This window comes from Uranotaenia lowii, chromosome 3, assembly GCF_029784155.1.
Source record: "Uranotaenia lowii strain MFRU-FL chromosome 3, ASM2978415v1, whole genome shotgun sequence".
Lineage (NCBI taxonomy): Eukaryota > Metazoa > Arthropoda > Insecta > Diptera > Culicidae > Uranotaenia > Uranotaenia lowii.
The window spans coordinates 40592913-40609478 of record NC_073693.1 but is presented as its reverse complement, the minus strand read 5'-3'; the positions used below and the strand labels follow the sequence as shown (position 1 = coordinate 40609478).

General features: G+C 32.4%; 2 protein-coding genes across 3 annotated transcripts in view; both read left to right on the top strand.

Annotated features, from left to right (window-relative positions):
• The window catches only part of LOC129756799 (uncharacterized), a 510097-nt gene that overhangs the window by 384690 nt on the left and 108841 nt on the right, over nt 1-16566 (top strand). For both annotated transcript variants that reach the window (XM_055753824.1, XM_055753823.1), the window contains exon 7: nt 10375-10545. In XM_055753824.1, the coding sequence (XP_055609799.1) occupies nt 10375-10545 (171 nt within the window). The remainder of the gene's footprint in view (nt 1-10374; nt 10546-16566) is intronic.
• LOC129756803 (serine protease snake-like) lies at nt 1568-9597 on the top strand. The gene is made up of 5 exons (XM_055753828.1): nt 1568-1826; nt 1888-1908; nt 1989-2274; nt 2353-2606; nt 9204-9597. The coding sequence occupies exons 1-5, from the start codon at nt 1769-1771 to the stop codon at nt 9551-9553; spliced, it is 969 nt and encodes a 322-aa protein (XP_055609803.1). The 5' UTR covers nt 1568-1768; the 3' UTR covers nt 9554-9597.

Below are 16566 nucleotides of genomic sequence, written 5' to 3'. Positions count from 1 at the left end.
GAATTCAGCCAAAACGTTCGCGAGCCAGATTTTTGAATCTATTTGATCATATACTTGTCTTTTTTTTTATCTCATCATCTGAAATTACTTTAAGGGGGGAGTAGGGTCTAACGCGTAAAAAAATCACCATTTTCACGATTTTTTTAGAGCTTTGAATGTATTCAAATTTTTTGCATTATACAAAGCATTGTTAAAAGAACATTTAGTAATTTTTTCGTAGAAAAATATTGAAAAATGAGCCGGTGACGGAGCACTTTCGAGGATGCTTTTAGAAAACAGGATTTGCGGTGGACACTGTATCTCAGCACAGAATCATCTGAAGTCAAAAAATCAGAGCAAAATATTTTTAATAGATGTTTTTCTGGACCCCAACGTTTTTATTAAACTTAAAAAAAATTATGAAATTTTCGTGGATGTTTGAAGTAGAAACTACGATTTTTCACGAAAAAATCCGCCATTTTTTATCTGTAAAATCTCTCCAAAGTAAAAAAAAAGAAAATCGTTGGGGTCTGGTATTTTATATGTAGAAAATATGTTCCAAATTTGAAAAGAATCGGATAAGTAGTTTTCAAATGACGATGTCCACTGACTTTAAAAATGTGCTTTCGAGAAAAACGCGTTTGAATTTTCTGCTCTAAAATGATGCAGTATTAGATAAGAGGAGATAAAGGCCTATAATTTCTACAATTTTGCTTCGATTGACTTGAAAATTTGACACAACATTCTTGAAATGTTTTACAATAAGAAAATAAAAAAAATCGATTTTTTTGAAAGTGTAAAACCCTACTCCCTCTTTAAAATTTAGATTATTCCGGTTTCTGTTGATCTTCCCTTAGGTGATTTTGAAAATCCTGAAATCGATTTTTGACAATTTTTTTTCAGAATAACACCAGATTTTGACTTTTTATGCCTTTTTTAATTTTTGATATAAAAATTAAAATTTCCATTTTTCAATTTCCTTTGGTCCCCCCTTTAAAAATTTTTGAAAGTAAAATAAACTGAAACTATGAGAGTTTTGAGGCACCCCTAAACCAAGTCCGAATGAGCTGAAATTTTGCACAGGTCAGGTTTTTGGTGCCTAACTACAAAATGTATATGTTTGGTTCTCAAAATTCGAACATGAAATTTTTCTCATACATCCATTTCCACGCTAATTTGCATGCGAATGAAAACGTGAATAAGTAAGGACACTTATTATTGATTTTGAATTGCTTATTGAAATTTGCATTTGCTAATTTACTATTCCAAAGAAACAAGCTTTTTACGATTTAATGCTATTTTTAACAAAATTATATCTAAGGGGAAACACATTGATGAATGACGCATGTAATACCGCTTTCAATCACGTGCCAGTCTTAATCTACATTTATCTAGTTAGAGGATTCAACATCATCCATAGATCTTTGATCGTTTTTTGTTTTGTCTCTCTAAAATACCTCTGACTAACACTCTATGTCACGCATCGATGATCGTTAATTCATTGAGAATGTTTTTTTTTGTTTTTTTTTCGGTTTATTTTATCTCACCTTCCGTTGGCATCTTCATCAATAAAAAGAAACAGCAAAACGTGCGAAACTAAATATTGACAGAAACGTTAAGAACATTCGATCTGCTAGTCGATTACGCGAAGATTTATGGCTGACTCAAGCCAAGCCAAGTTGCCAAGAGTATTCGTTTGAACTCAACTCTCAACCTGTGCCACCTGTCGGGGTTTGTCGTTTATGTAAATTAACAGCTTGAGTATGCTGACAACAGTTCAGCCATCATAATGTGCCCTGGCTGGTTGTCATTTTTGTTAGAGTCTGCGTTGATGGGACTAGTTTGTGGTAAGTATTATTGACAAATGCTTGCGTACAGTTTCATAGTTTGGATATTTGTTCATTCTAGCTCAACGAGTCGCCGAATCAAGTAAGTGAAATAAATTCTCACCCCCAATTGTTGCGTTGCGAGGGATGGGTTAGTAAAACGTGCCTCACTCTTCCATTAAGAATGCCAGGAATATCGGAGGCAGACGGTCATTCGGACCGCAATCATTCCTCTGGTGGCCCGACCAGTTCCGGTGTTCCAGGAGATGTTCAACTGTTCCCCGAGTGCAGTCGAGGTGATTGTGGGTGGCGTCGAAGCGGAAGAAGCCGAATTCCCACACCAGGCGCTGATTGGATGGATTTCTTCCTCCAGTCAGCCGGATGCAGATTACGAATTTCTTTGCGGAGGAACTTTGATAAGTGAACGATTCGTGCTGACGGCAGCCCATTGCAGTTATGCTTTCGAACGGTAAATGGGAAGGTGTGTCAATTTAGCACACCTGCCTGAATCACCTGGCTCAATCGTTTAACAACACACATTTTCCAGGGGCCACCCGAAAGTCGTTCGACTGGGGGAGCACGATTTGGACAACGATCTGGACCACCAGGTGGATGTGAGAATCGACCAGTTCATCTTGCATCCGGAATGGCGCGTTAAGAGGGCGTACCACGATTTGGCACTGGTTCGGTTGAAACGATTCGTCCGGTTTAACCCATTCATTCAGCCGGCATGCCTTTGGACTGGCAACGAGATCAACTATACGGTGGCCATCGCAACCGGATTCGGCCAGTTGGGGTTTTGTGAGTATTGATTGAGATTCACGTCAGTTTCTAGCAATTAAACATCCTCTTTAGCACATTTGCAAAAAATGGAAAAGACACATTTCAAGCTTTTAAGTCTTGAACCTATTACGATTTAGCATTTTCAGCCAAAAGTGTGGGATCTGTTCATTAAAAATATGAAACATTAGTTCGTTCGTATCCCAAGTAACAATTTTAGCTTTATCATAGTCAGAAAAATTTCGTTAGGACCCCAACGACTTTATTTAACTTAAAAAAAAAAATTATTAAATTTTTGTGGCTGTTTGAAGTAAAAACTACGATTTTTCACGAAAAAATCCGCCATTTTTCACCTGTAAAATCTCCCCAAAGTAAAAAAACAAAAAAAGAAAATCGTTGGGGTTTGGTATTTTATATGTAGAAAATATGTTCCAAATTTGAAAAAAAATCGGTGAAGTAGTTTTCAAATGACGATGTCCACTGACTTTAAAAATGTGCTTTCGAGAAAAATGCGTTTGAAGTTTCTGCTCTCTCTCTCTCTCTTGCAGTATAGATTAGAGGAGATAAAGGCCTATAATTTCTACAGTTTTACTTCAATTGAATTGAAAATTTAACACAACATTCTTGAAATGTTTTACAATAAGAAAATAAAAAAAAATCGATTTTTTGAAAGTGTTAGACCCTACTCCCCCCTTAATGTTACGCAGACCGAGATATTTGAATCTAAGTTCAAGTACATTTTTTTATTTTTCCAAATTTTCATATTTGGAGCATAAGTTAAAAACTGTTCTACTCAGATTTTTTTGAATTTCATTTTCAGATTCAGCGCACGATTTCATATGAAAAATGACCTTCAGTTAACTGTAAACTCTAGCTGTAAACTAGCGTAATCAAGCACTGAGTGCTATTATATAACATGCAAATGAAAGCTTGGAGCAAACTTCTAAGTTCTTGATTTATTATAGTTTAAACAGAGCATTCATAACTCTATCAAAACAAGTAGAACAGTATGTTTTAAAAAAAGTTTTAATAGCGTTTTCTCAACTACCTGGTCAAAACAGGAATATAAGCATTTTTCATTATCATAATTCAACTGTCATAAAATAGGCTGCATAAAAATGCCATAATAAAATTATAATTAAACATCCTAGTGCTAGTTGGTAGACTTCCTAATGCTAGTTGCTAGGTAATCTGTGTTACTTGGAATTTGAGTATTTAAGTTTTTTAACGCTTAAATTAAGACAAGTATTGTACCCTAAAGGGTGATACGGTCAAAATTTAGTCAATGGAAAACGCGTGTAAATCGGTGAAATCATTTATTTAAAAAATCAAATTAAATTTCTTGTTCAAGTTTAATTAGTATAAAATTCAGAAACAATATTCAGTTAGACTTCCGCTTTTCCAAATCCGAATTGCCGGGCCTTACGCTTAACCCCTGCCATCAGATTTTGCTCAGCCACCTTGTCCATCTTCTTCGCCGCAGAAAGCCAGTTTGCCTTGAACTGCTGCTTGTCCTTAGCAGTTTTTTTGGTCTTCTTTAGGTTCTTCTTGACAATAGCCCAGTATTTCTCAATTGGGCGGAGCTCTGGCGTGTTGGGAGGGTTCTTGTCCTTGGGAACCACCTGCACGTTGTTGGCGGCGTACCACTCCATGGCCTTTTTACCGTAATGGCAAGATGCCAAATCCGGCCAAAACAGTACGGAATAACCGTGTTTCTTCAGGAAAGGCAGCAGACGTTTATTCAAATACTCTTTCACGTAAATTTCTTGGTTGCTGCTGAAAATGCTGCTTTTCAAGCCACAGGTACATATGGCTTGCCAAACCAGATATTTCTTCGCGAACTTTGACAGTTTCATGTGCTTGAAAATATCAGCTATCTTTCCCCTTCCTTTTGCCGTATAAAACTCCTGTCCCGGAAGCTGCTTGTAGTCGGCTTTGACGTAGGTTTCGTCGTCCATTACCACGCAGTCAAACTTCGTCAGCATCGTCGTGTACAGCCTCTCTGGGATCGCGCTTAGGCCATCGTATTTTGTTTTTCATCGCGATTTGGAGTCACTACCTTCTTGTAAGTCGATAGCCCGGCTCGTTTTTTGGCTCGATGCACGGTTGTAGACGATACACCCAGCTTATTTGTGGCATCTCGGAGAGAGAGGTTAGGGTTTCGCTTGAAACTACCGGCAACTCTCTTTGTCGTCTCAGCGGCTTCCGGTTTTCGATTTCCCCCCGATCCAGACTTCCTGGCTGTCGACAAACGTTCCCCAAACACTTTAATTACATTTTAGACACGAATGCCATAATGATGGTAAAGTGTCAAAAATAAAACCTAAAAAAAAAACTTTAATTACATTTGTAACGGTTGATTTGGCAACTTTTAGCGATTTTGCCAGCTTTGCGTGCAAGTAGCTCGGATTTTCGCGATGCGCTAGCAAAATTTTTATACGCTGCTCTTCTTCCTCGCTGCATTCTACACACACACACCTTCAAAATGAGAGGTGTTCAGGTTTTTTAAATGTAAAATTAAAAGAAATACGTCAAGTTGATATTGACCAAATTTTGACAGTTTCACCCGTTAGGTAAGCATCAGATGAGTTTTGTAGGATAAAGTTTTGGATAGGTGTTGGAACTGTATTTGAGACTAGGGCATTTTTGTATTGGAAAGCATCAAAAGGGTTTTTATAAACTTACAAATACGTGTTAGTACAACAGAATTTGTTTATCAACATTGATCGGTTCGGTAGAAAACCAATTATTTGTTAACACTAAAAAGTGTTTTTTCGGTCTTTTTAGTATATCAAACAACTTTGTTTTGAAATACCCGACGTTTCGACCAGTTTTGGTGGTCTTTTTCAAGGGAATTATCAGTCTGTTGTTCTTGTCAGTGTCGTTTTTATCCAACGACACTGACAAGAACAACAGACTGATAATTCCCTTGAAAAAGACCACCAAAACTGGTCGAAACGTCGGGTATTTCAAAACAAAGTTGTTGGATATACTAAAAAGACCGAAAAAGCCAAAAATATTTCATGAAAAACATCCGGGCGTAACATAAAAACAAAACTAAAAAGTGTCTTTGTAAGCAATCATGCGATCGTGCATTCGAGCGATCGTCCTCAAGTGGGTGCGATCGATACTCAGCATATTTATCTTGAAGAAATTCAACAAGACTTCTTGGCATTGTTCCACTTTTACCAAAGCGTTGATCGAAGCAGATAAATGTAGAGTCAGTACAATACAATATCATTGTTTAAATGCATCGAAGGCAGAAATAAATTTGGTTTTATATTACGACCGGATGTTGTTCATTAAATATATTTGGCTTTTTCGGTCTTTTAAGTATATCAAACAACTTTGTTTTGAAATACCCGACGTTTCGACCAGTTTTGGTGGTCTTTTTCAAGGGAACTAGAAATTAATTATTGTATTACAAATTTGTTGCGTAGCGTTGTTAGTTAGTTGTATGTAGTGTGTAACTCACTTATCAGTCTGTTATTCTTGTCAGTGTAGTTTTTATCCAACGGTTAGGAGTCCAGAATTCGCTGCTCGTATTTTTGCACGGATAAAAAGGAATAATTATCATCCGTTTTTCTACGGTCCCACTGCGCATCAACGTTACATAATTTACTAACTAACAACGCTCCGTAACAAATTTGTAATACAATAATAAATTTCTAGTTCCCTTGAAAAAGCCCATCAAAACTGGTCGAAACGTCGGGTATTTCAAAACAAAGTTGTTTGATATACTAAAAAGACCGAAAAAGCCAAAAGTATTAATTGCAGAAAAAAATGTTTGTAAAATATCCGTTCGATCATGAATATTTTATTGGACTCAAAAAAGTCAAAGTAGATTTTGTCAATTAGGCGTTATGCTCCACGAGTGTAAACATCCCGCCAAAATGTTGCTTGGGAGTAAGTTAAATGGTAGTCGGAATAATTGAATGCAATTATGCCACAGCATTACAAATGCTGAATTAGAGCACCATAAATACGTCATTCTTCGCCAGCCGTATAAAAGCTTAAAAATTCATACATTTATTCAATTGAATGATCATGATTGATGAGAAACGGAAATTGAAAATGGGAAGTTATTCTTTGATTAATTAAAATGAACCAAAATTAAAAAATTAAATCATATCAACCTGCTGAATGAAGGATTATGCCTGCTTAATGAAGGGTTTTATGAAATGAGAAGTGATTGTTATTGAATTATGAATTACCTTTGATGAGTCACGAACCGAGGATCCCGCAGCAGCCTTCATCTTTCCTTGCGCCTTCACTATTTCGACCACTCTTGATGCTGATAAGGTTGGTGAAAAACCCGTACTTCAAGTACTGTTCGGGTTGTTTAAAGCTTTATAAAAGCACAATACAAGCATTAACAAGAAGTATTAGTGCTAAACAGTCTAAATGCTTGTTAACTTTATTGCATATCGTGCTATCATTAGTGCTTAATTTTTTAATTGATTCTATGCATTAATAATGCTTATATAAAACTAAAAAGCATTATGAATGTTGATATAATGCTAACTTGCATTAGAAATGATGATTTAATGGTGATTAAGGGTTATGGCATAATGTATATGGTTACTTGGGAATATTGGTATTCGGTGAAAGGACTAAACCAGTAGAAGTCGAATTAAACTATGTGACGCCATCTTTAAATCCAAGATGGCTACATCCGCTCAACTTTAAATGCTGTAAATGACAAAAAGCCGCATTTAACCACCACTATATGGGTATTGGGTGAAACTCGAAGAAGTCCAATTCTTCCTTTCCGGTGCCATCTTGACACCCAAGATGGCGGCTTTCGCTGAAAATGACACATCCAAAATACAAGTTTAGCCCTTTCACCCAATACCCATAATGTGGAGGTTTCATGCGGTTTTCAGTGATTAAACTCATCTTGAGGTCCAGTGGAAGCCGCCATCTTGGATTTCAAGATGGCGTTTGATAGCAAAATTATCATCCGTTTTTCTACGGTCCCACTGCACATCAACGTTACATAATTTACTAACTAACAACGCTCCGTAACAAATTTGTAATACAATAATAAATTTCTAGTTCCCTTGAAAAAGACCACCGAAAAGTCGGGTATTTCAAAACAAAGTTGTATTGTGGGAATTTCATGAGATTTTCAGTGATCAACAGCATTTTAAAGTTCAGTAGAAGCCGTCATCTTGGATTTCAAGATGGCGCCTGATCACGAAATTCGACATTTACTCGTTCAACCCTTTCACCAAAATACCACATTATGAGAGTTTCATGCGATTCTCAGTGATTAAAATGATTTCAAGATGGTGTCAGAAAGCAAAATTCGACTTCTTCAATTTAGGCCTTTAAACTTATACCCATATTGTGGGGGTTTCATGCGATATTTAGTTATTTTCAGCATTCAGCTGAACCTTAATCAGCGAAAGCCGTCATCTTGGAATTTATGATGGCCTCTGATAAAGAAATTCGACTTAAAGGGATAAAATCATTTTAATGTTCAGTGGAAGCAGCCATTTTTTATTTCAAGACGGCGTCAGATAGAGTCTTCTACTCGTTGATCCCTTTCAACTTATACCCATATTGTGGGAGTTTCAAGAGATTTTCAGTGACTAAAATCATTTCAACGCTCAGCGGAAGCCACCATCTTGGATTTCAAGATGGCGTCAGAAGGAAAATTTCAACTTCTTCTAGTTTAGCCCTTTCACCCAATATCACCCAATATCACCCAATTTTTCATTTTTGATAGGAGTTTAACCCGTTAGGGTCATTCTTCCTCGGTGGCGGTTTAATGTGATTTTTTGTCATTTACGGAATTTAAAGTTAAGCAAAAGTCGTCATCTTGGATTTCAAGATGTAGTAAGATTGTGAAATTTGACTTCAACTCATTTTGCTCTTTCACCCAATATCAATATTGTTGAGGTTTCATGCGACTTCAAGTCATTTACAACATTTTAAAGTTCAGTGGAAGCCGCCATCTTGGATTTTGAGATGGCGTCAAATAACGAAATTCAACTTTTACTGGTTGATCTATTTCCTCATATTGCAAGGGGATATTTTTGTCATTTTTGACGTTTTTGTCATTTTTGTAATTTTTGTCATTTTTGTCATTTTTGTCATTTTTGTCATTTTTGTCATTTTTGTCATTTTTGTCATTTTTGTCATTTTTGTAATTTTTGTAATTATTGTCATTTTTGTCATTTTTGTCATTTTTGTCATTTTTGTCATTTTTGTCATTTTTGTCATTTTTGTCAATTTTGTCATTTTTGTCATTTTTGTCATTTTTGTCATTTTTGTCATTTTTGTCATTTTTGTCATTTTTGTCATTTTTGTCATTTTTAACATACAAGTCGGCTATACAGGCTATATTTTCAACAATGTAAAAAAAACTCAAAATAAAAAATCGTTCTTTGAATGCAGCTCGGGAAAATTAATAAATGGCAGCAGCAATTTATGACTCGCTCTTTTTCCTCCCCGTGACCAAAGTATTCAATTAAACAAATGAACGGATTTTTAATTGCTTAAACAGCGTGACTTCCGTGTAGCAGCAAGCAAGGAAAAAAAAGTAATAATGCTAATGATCCTTTTTTGTGTCTCTTCTCTCTGTCTCACTTCGTCCATTCCATTCTTCAGTGGCCCCACCGTCGTCAAAGTTAATCAAAGTCCCGCTGGAGTTGGCCACAGCGCAGCAATGCAACGAGATATTTCCCCCGGATCGACGAATGCCACGGGGCATTTCCGGGGGTCAGCTTTGTGCCGGAAGCGCGGATGGGCGAGACACGTGCAAGGGTGATTCGGGTGGACCGCTGCAGGTTAAGCTGGAACAAACGGGCTGCCTGTATCATGTCATCGGGGTCACTTCCCGGGGCCAGGAAGCCTGCGGTTACGGCCAGTCGTTCGCTATTTATACCCGCATTTCGGCTTACGTGGAATGGATCGAGGAAGTGGTTTGGGGCGACGATGATTTCTGGGTGTGGAATTAATTCCAGAGGAAAATCGGACCCGTGTTGGAGGCGAATTTTGTCAAAGAAGGAATGAACAATAAAAAAAACATTGTAGAAGTAATTTTGTACTTGTTCTTTTTTAACTTTTTCCGAACCCTAACATCTAAAAATATTCTGAGAAAGAGTGTTCAAAATTATTTCAAACTTAGACATTTTGAATTCAAACCAGCATTTTTTTGTTTAAGTCCGTGGCTATACTTAGAAGCCGTTTACAGGAATTGCGTAAATGATATGAGATGTGATGAAAACTATGAAATCTAAACAAACCATTCAGTGTTAACCGATCAAGCTTTGCATGGCTGCTAATCGCCTCGACTCAAATCAGCACATCATAATTCCAAAATGACTTCTCCTTGCGGGAAGTCGTACGGCTTAGCCCGAAAAACGGAAAAGCTTCCCTTATTTGCCGATTTGTCCTAATCCACCGGCAATCCAACAAATCCCTCGGCACCGGATACAACAACGACAAAACTAGCCGGCAACCGGATTGTCATAACATGCAAATATTGAGCAGGCAAGTCAGCCGGCAGCCAATCCTTGGAGAAGGACCCGATCCATTTGGGGACTAAACCCTCAAAAAAGCTAGTGGCAATATCTAGCCGTCTGAATAGTAGATATAGTTACAGCCAGTTCCAGTTTGAGGAGGTCCGACGTTCCACTTCCGGTGAGGTGCCATGTAAAATTGTAGTCCCATTTAAAAATCTGTTTCCTGTCTCGTTCGTTCGGTTTTCTTTCATTTCCAGGTCCTTTTTTGGAGCCATTTTCTTATACTTTGACCATTTTCCCCATTTTTCCAACAGCATGACGTTCCCCCGGGCAAGCACGCCTTCATCGTGATCAGCCAACCAAAAGGCAATCTGGTGTGGATTTCAACGGACGCCTCGATTCCGGCAGCCAGCAGCACAACCGGGGACAAGGACAAGAAGTACAAACCTCGGCTGCACACCTGGAACGAATGCGACAGCGTACAGGTTAGTTGGGGAAAATATCTGACTAGTGTTCTCATTCATTTGACAGGAACGTTTTTGAATCGCCGCATAGAGAGAAGAGCTTTCTGGCTTCAGGTGTTTTTCCAAAAGGTCGAATGACACCTCAAATTCGAGAAATTCAAACTTCATTGGTATAATCTCGATAATTAAAAAAATATTTCTGACAAAACAATTCGAAAAAATCCTACGACCTTTGAAAAAAAATTAGCACTCAGATTTATACTCACAGTCAAAGCGATTTTTTGCTAACAAACAACATTCTCGATGTCCGTATTGGTCGTTTGGAGAAGCACTGAACTGAACTGTACAACTAAAACTGGTTTCTGGTTACATTTAGCGTGAATGTTTGAAATTCAACACCAGGGACACTTTTTTTTAAGGAAAAGAGAACAATCCTCGATAACCAGCTTCAACGGAGGATCTGCAAACCATCTACATGTGATGGCATCATGAGATTGAATTGAAAAAATTGACAAAATTGACAAAATTGACAAAATTGACAAAATTGACAAAATTGACAAAATTGACAAAATTGACAAAATTGACAAAATTGACAAAATTGACAAAATTGACAAAATTGACAAAATTGACAAAATTGACAAAATTGACAAAATTGACAAAATTGACAAAATTGACAAAATTGACAAAATTGACAAAATTGAAAAAATTGACAAAATTGACAAAATTGACAAAATTGACAAAATTGACAAAATTGACAAAATTGACAAAATTGACAAAATTGACAAAATTGACAAAATTGACAAAATTGACAAAATTGACAAAATTGATAAAATTGACAAAATTGACAAAATTGACAAAATTGACAAAATTGACAAAATTGACAAAATTGACAAAATTGACAAAATTGACAAAATTGACAAAATTGACAAAATTGACAAAATTGACAAAATTGACAAAATTGACAAAATTGACAAAATTGACAAAATTGACAAAATTGACAAAATTGACAAAATTGACCAAATTGACAAAATTGACAAATTTGACAAAATTGACAAAATTGACAAATTTGACAAAATTGACAAAATTGACAAAATTGACAAAATTGACAAAATTGACAAAATTGACAAAATTGACAAAATTGACAAAATTGACAAAATTGACAAAATTGACAAAATTGACAAAATTGACAAAATTGACAAAATTGACAAAATTGACAAAATTGACAAAATTGACAAAATTGACAAAATTGACAAAATTGACAAAATTGACAAAATTGACAAAATTGACAAAATTGACAAAATTGACAAAATTGACAAAATTGACAAAATTGACAAAATTGACAAAATTGACAAAATTGACAAAATTGACAAAATTGACAAAATTGACAAAATTGACAAAATTGACAAAATTGACAAAATTGACAAAATTGACAAAATTGACAAAATTGACTAAATTGACAAAATTGACAAAATTGACAAAATTGACAAAATTGACAAAATTGACAAAATTGACAAAATTGACAAAATTGACTAAATTGACAAAATTGACAAAATTGACAAAATTGACAAAATGGACAAAATTGACAAAATTGGCAAAATTGACAAAATTGACAAAATTGACAAAATTGACAAAATTGACAAAATTGACAAAATTGACAAAATTGACAAAATTGACAAAATTGACAAAATTGACAAAATTGACAAAATTGACAAAATTGACAAAATTGACAAAATTGACAAAATTGACAAAATTGACAAAATTGACTAAATTGACAAAATTGACAAAATTGACAAAATTGACAAAATTGACAAAATTGACAAAATTGACAAAATTGACAAAATTGACAAAATTGACAAAATTGACAAAATTGACAAAATTGACAAAATTGACAAAATTGACAAAATTGACAAAATTGACAAAATTGACAAAATTGACAAAATTGACAAAATTGACAAAATTGACAAAATTGACAAAATTGACAAAATTGACAAAATTGACAAAATTGACAAAATTGATAAAATTGACAAAATTGACAAAATTGACAAAATTGACAAAATTGACAAAATTGACAAAATTGACAAAATTGACAAAATTGACAAAATTGACAAAATTGACAAAATTGACAAAATTGACAAAATTGACAAAATTGACAAAATTGACAAAATTGACAAAATTGACAAAATTGACAAAATTGACAAAATTGACAAAATTGACCAAATTGACAAAATTGACAAATTTGACAAAATTGACAAAATTGACAAATTTGACAAAATTGACACAATTGACAAAATTGACAAAATTGACAAAATTGACAAAATTGACAAAATTGACAAAATTGACAAAATTGACAAAATTGACAAAATTGACAAAATTGACAAAATTGACAAAATGGACAAAATTGACAAAATTGACAAAATTGACAAAATTGACAAAATTGACAAAATTGACAAAATTGACAAAATTGACAAAATTGACAAAATTGACAAAATTGACAAAATTGACAAAATTGACAAAATTGACAAAATTGACAAAATTGACAAAATTGACAAAATTGACAAAATTGACAAAATTGACAAAATGGACAAAATTGACAAAATTGACAAAATTGACAAAATTGACAAAATTGACAAAATTGATAAAATTGACAAAATTGACAAAATTGACAAAATTGACAAAATTGACAAAATTGACAAAATTGACAAAATTGACAAAATTGACAAAATTGACAAAATTGACAAAATTGACAAAATTGACAAAATTGACAAAATTGACAAAATTGACAAAATTGACAAAATTGACTAAATTGACAAAATTGACAAAATTGACAAAATTGACAAAATTGACAAAATTGACAAAATTGACAAAATTGATAAAATTGACAAAATTGACAAAATTGACAAAATTGACAAAATTGACAAAATTGACAAAATTGACAAAATTGACAAAATTGACAAAATTGACAAAATTGACAAAATTGACAAAATTGACAAAATTGACAAAATTGACAAAATTGACAAAATTGACAAAATTGACAAAATTGACAAAATTGACAAAATTGACAAAATTGACAAAATTGACAAAATTGACAAAATTGACAAAATTGACAAAATTGACAAAATTGACAAAATTGACAAAATTGACAAAATTGACAAAATTGACAAAATTGACAAAATTGACAAAATTGACAAAATTGACAAAATTGACAAAATTGACAAAATTGACAAAATTGACAAAATTGACAAAATTGACAAAATTGACAAAATTGACAAAATTGACAAAATTGACAAAATTGACAAAATTGACAAAATTGACAAAATTGACAAAATGGACAAAATTGACAAAATTGGCAAAATTGACAAAATTGACAAAATTGACAAAATTGACAAAATTGACAAAATTGACAAAATGGACAAAATTGACAAAATTGGCAAAATTGACAAAATTGACAAAATTGACAAAATTGACAAAATTGACAAAATTGACAAAATTGACAAAATTGGCAAAATTGACAAAATTGACAAAATTGACAAAATTGACAAAATTGACAAAATTGACAAAATTGACAAAATTGACAAAATTGACAAAATTGACAAAATTGACAAAATTGACAAAATTGACAAAATTGACAAAATTGACAAAATTGACAAAATTGACAAAATTGACAAAATTGACAAAATTGACAAAATTGACAAAATTGACAAAATTGACAAAATTGACAAAATTGACAAAATTGACAAAATTGACAAAATTGACAAAATTGACAAAATTGACAAAATTGACAAAATTGACAAAATTGACAAAATTGACAAAATTGACAAAATTGACAAAATTGACAAAATTGACAAAATTTTCAAAATTTTCAAAATTGTCAAAATTGTCAAAATTGTCAAAATTGTCAAAATTGTCAAAATTGTCAAAATTGTCAAAATTGTCAAAATTAACAAAATTGACAAAATTGACAAAATTGACAAAATTGACAAAATTGACAAAATTGACAAAATTGACAAAATTGACAAAATTGACAAAATTGACAAAATTGACAAAATTGACAAAATTGACAAAATTGACAAAATTGACAAAATTGACAAAATTGACAAAATTGACAAAATTGACAAAATTGACAAAATTGACAAAATTGACAAAATTGACAAAATTGACAAAATTGACAAAATTGACAAAATTGACAAAATTGACAAAATTGACAAAATTGACAAAATTGACAAAATTGACAAAATTGACAAAATTGACAAAATTGACAAAATTGACAAAATTGACAAAATTGACAAAATTGACAAAATTGACAAAATTGACAAAATTGACAAAATTGACAAAATTGACAAAATTGACAAAATTGACAAAATTGACAAAATTGACAAAATTGACAAAATTGACAAAATTGACAAAATTGACAAAATTGACAAAATTGACAAAATTGACAAAATTGACAAAATTGACAAAATTGACAAAATTGACAAAATTGACAAAATTGACAAAATTGACAAAATTGACAAAATTGACAAAATTGACAAAATTGACAAAATTGACAAAATTGACAAAATTGACAAAATTGACAAAATTGACAAAATTGACAAAATTGACAAAATTGACAAAATTGACAAAATTGACAAAATTGACAAAATTGACAAAATTGACAAAATTGACAAAATTGATAAAATTGACAAAATTGACAAAATTGACAAAATTGACAAAATTGACAAAATTGACAAAATTGACAAAATTGACAAAATTGACAAAATTGACAAAATTGACAAAATTGACAAAATTCACAAAATTGACAAAATTGACCAAATTGACAAAATTGACAAAATTGACAAATTTGACAAAATTGACAAAATTGACAAATTTGACAAAATTGACACAATTGACAAAATTGACAAAATTGACATAATTGACAAAATTGACAAAATTGACAAAATTGACAAAATTGACAAAATTGACAAAATTGACAAAATTGACAAAATTGACAAAATTGACAAAATTGACAAAATTGACAAAATTGACAAAATTGACAAAATTGACAAAATTGACAAAATTGACAAAATTGACAAAATTGACAAAATTGACAAAATTGACAAAATTGACAAAATTGACAAAATTGACAAAATTGATAAAATTGACAAAATTGACAAAAATGACGAAATTGACAAAATTGACAAAATTGACAAAATTGACAAAAATTGTCAAAAATGACAAAAATGACAAAAATGACAAAAATGACAAAAATGACAAAAATGACAAAAATGACAAAAATGACAAAAATGACAAAAATGACAAAAATGACAAAAATGACAAAAATGACAAAAATGACAAAAATGACAAAAATGACAAAAATGACAAAAATGACAAAAATGACAAAAATGACAAAAATGACAAAAATGACAAAAATGACAAAAATGACAAAAATGACAAAAATGACAAAAATGACAAAAATGACAAAAATGACAAAAATGACAAAAATGACAAAAATGACAAAAATGACAAAAATGACAAAAATGACAAAAATGACAAAAATGACAAAAATGACAAAAATGACAAAAATGACAAAAATGACAAAAATGACAAAAATGACAAAAATGACAAAAATGACAAAAATGACAAAAATGACAAAAATGACAAAAATGACAAAAATGACAAAAATGACAAAAATGACAAAAATGACAAAAATGACAAAAATGACAAAAATGACAAAAATGACAAAAATGACAAAATTGACAAAATTGACAAAATTGACAAAATTGACAAAATTGACAAAATTGACAAAATTGACAAAATTGACAAAATTGACAAAATGGACAAAATTGACAAAATTGACAAAATTGACAAAATTGACAAAATGGACAAAATTGACAAAATTGGCAAAATTGACAAAATTGACAAAATTGACAAAATTGACAAAATTGACAAAATTGACAAAATTGACAAAATTGACAAAATTGACAAAATTGACAAAATTGACAAAATTGACAAAATTGACAAAATTGACAAAATTGACAAAATTGACAAAATTGACAAAATTGACAA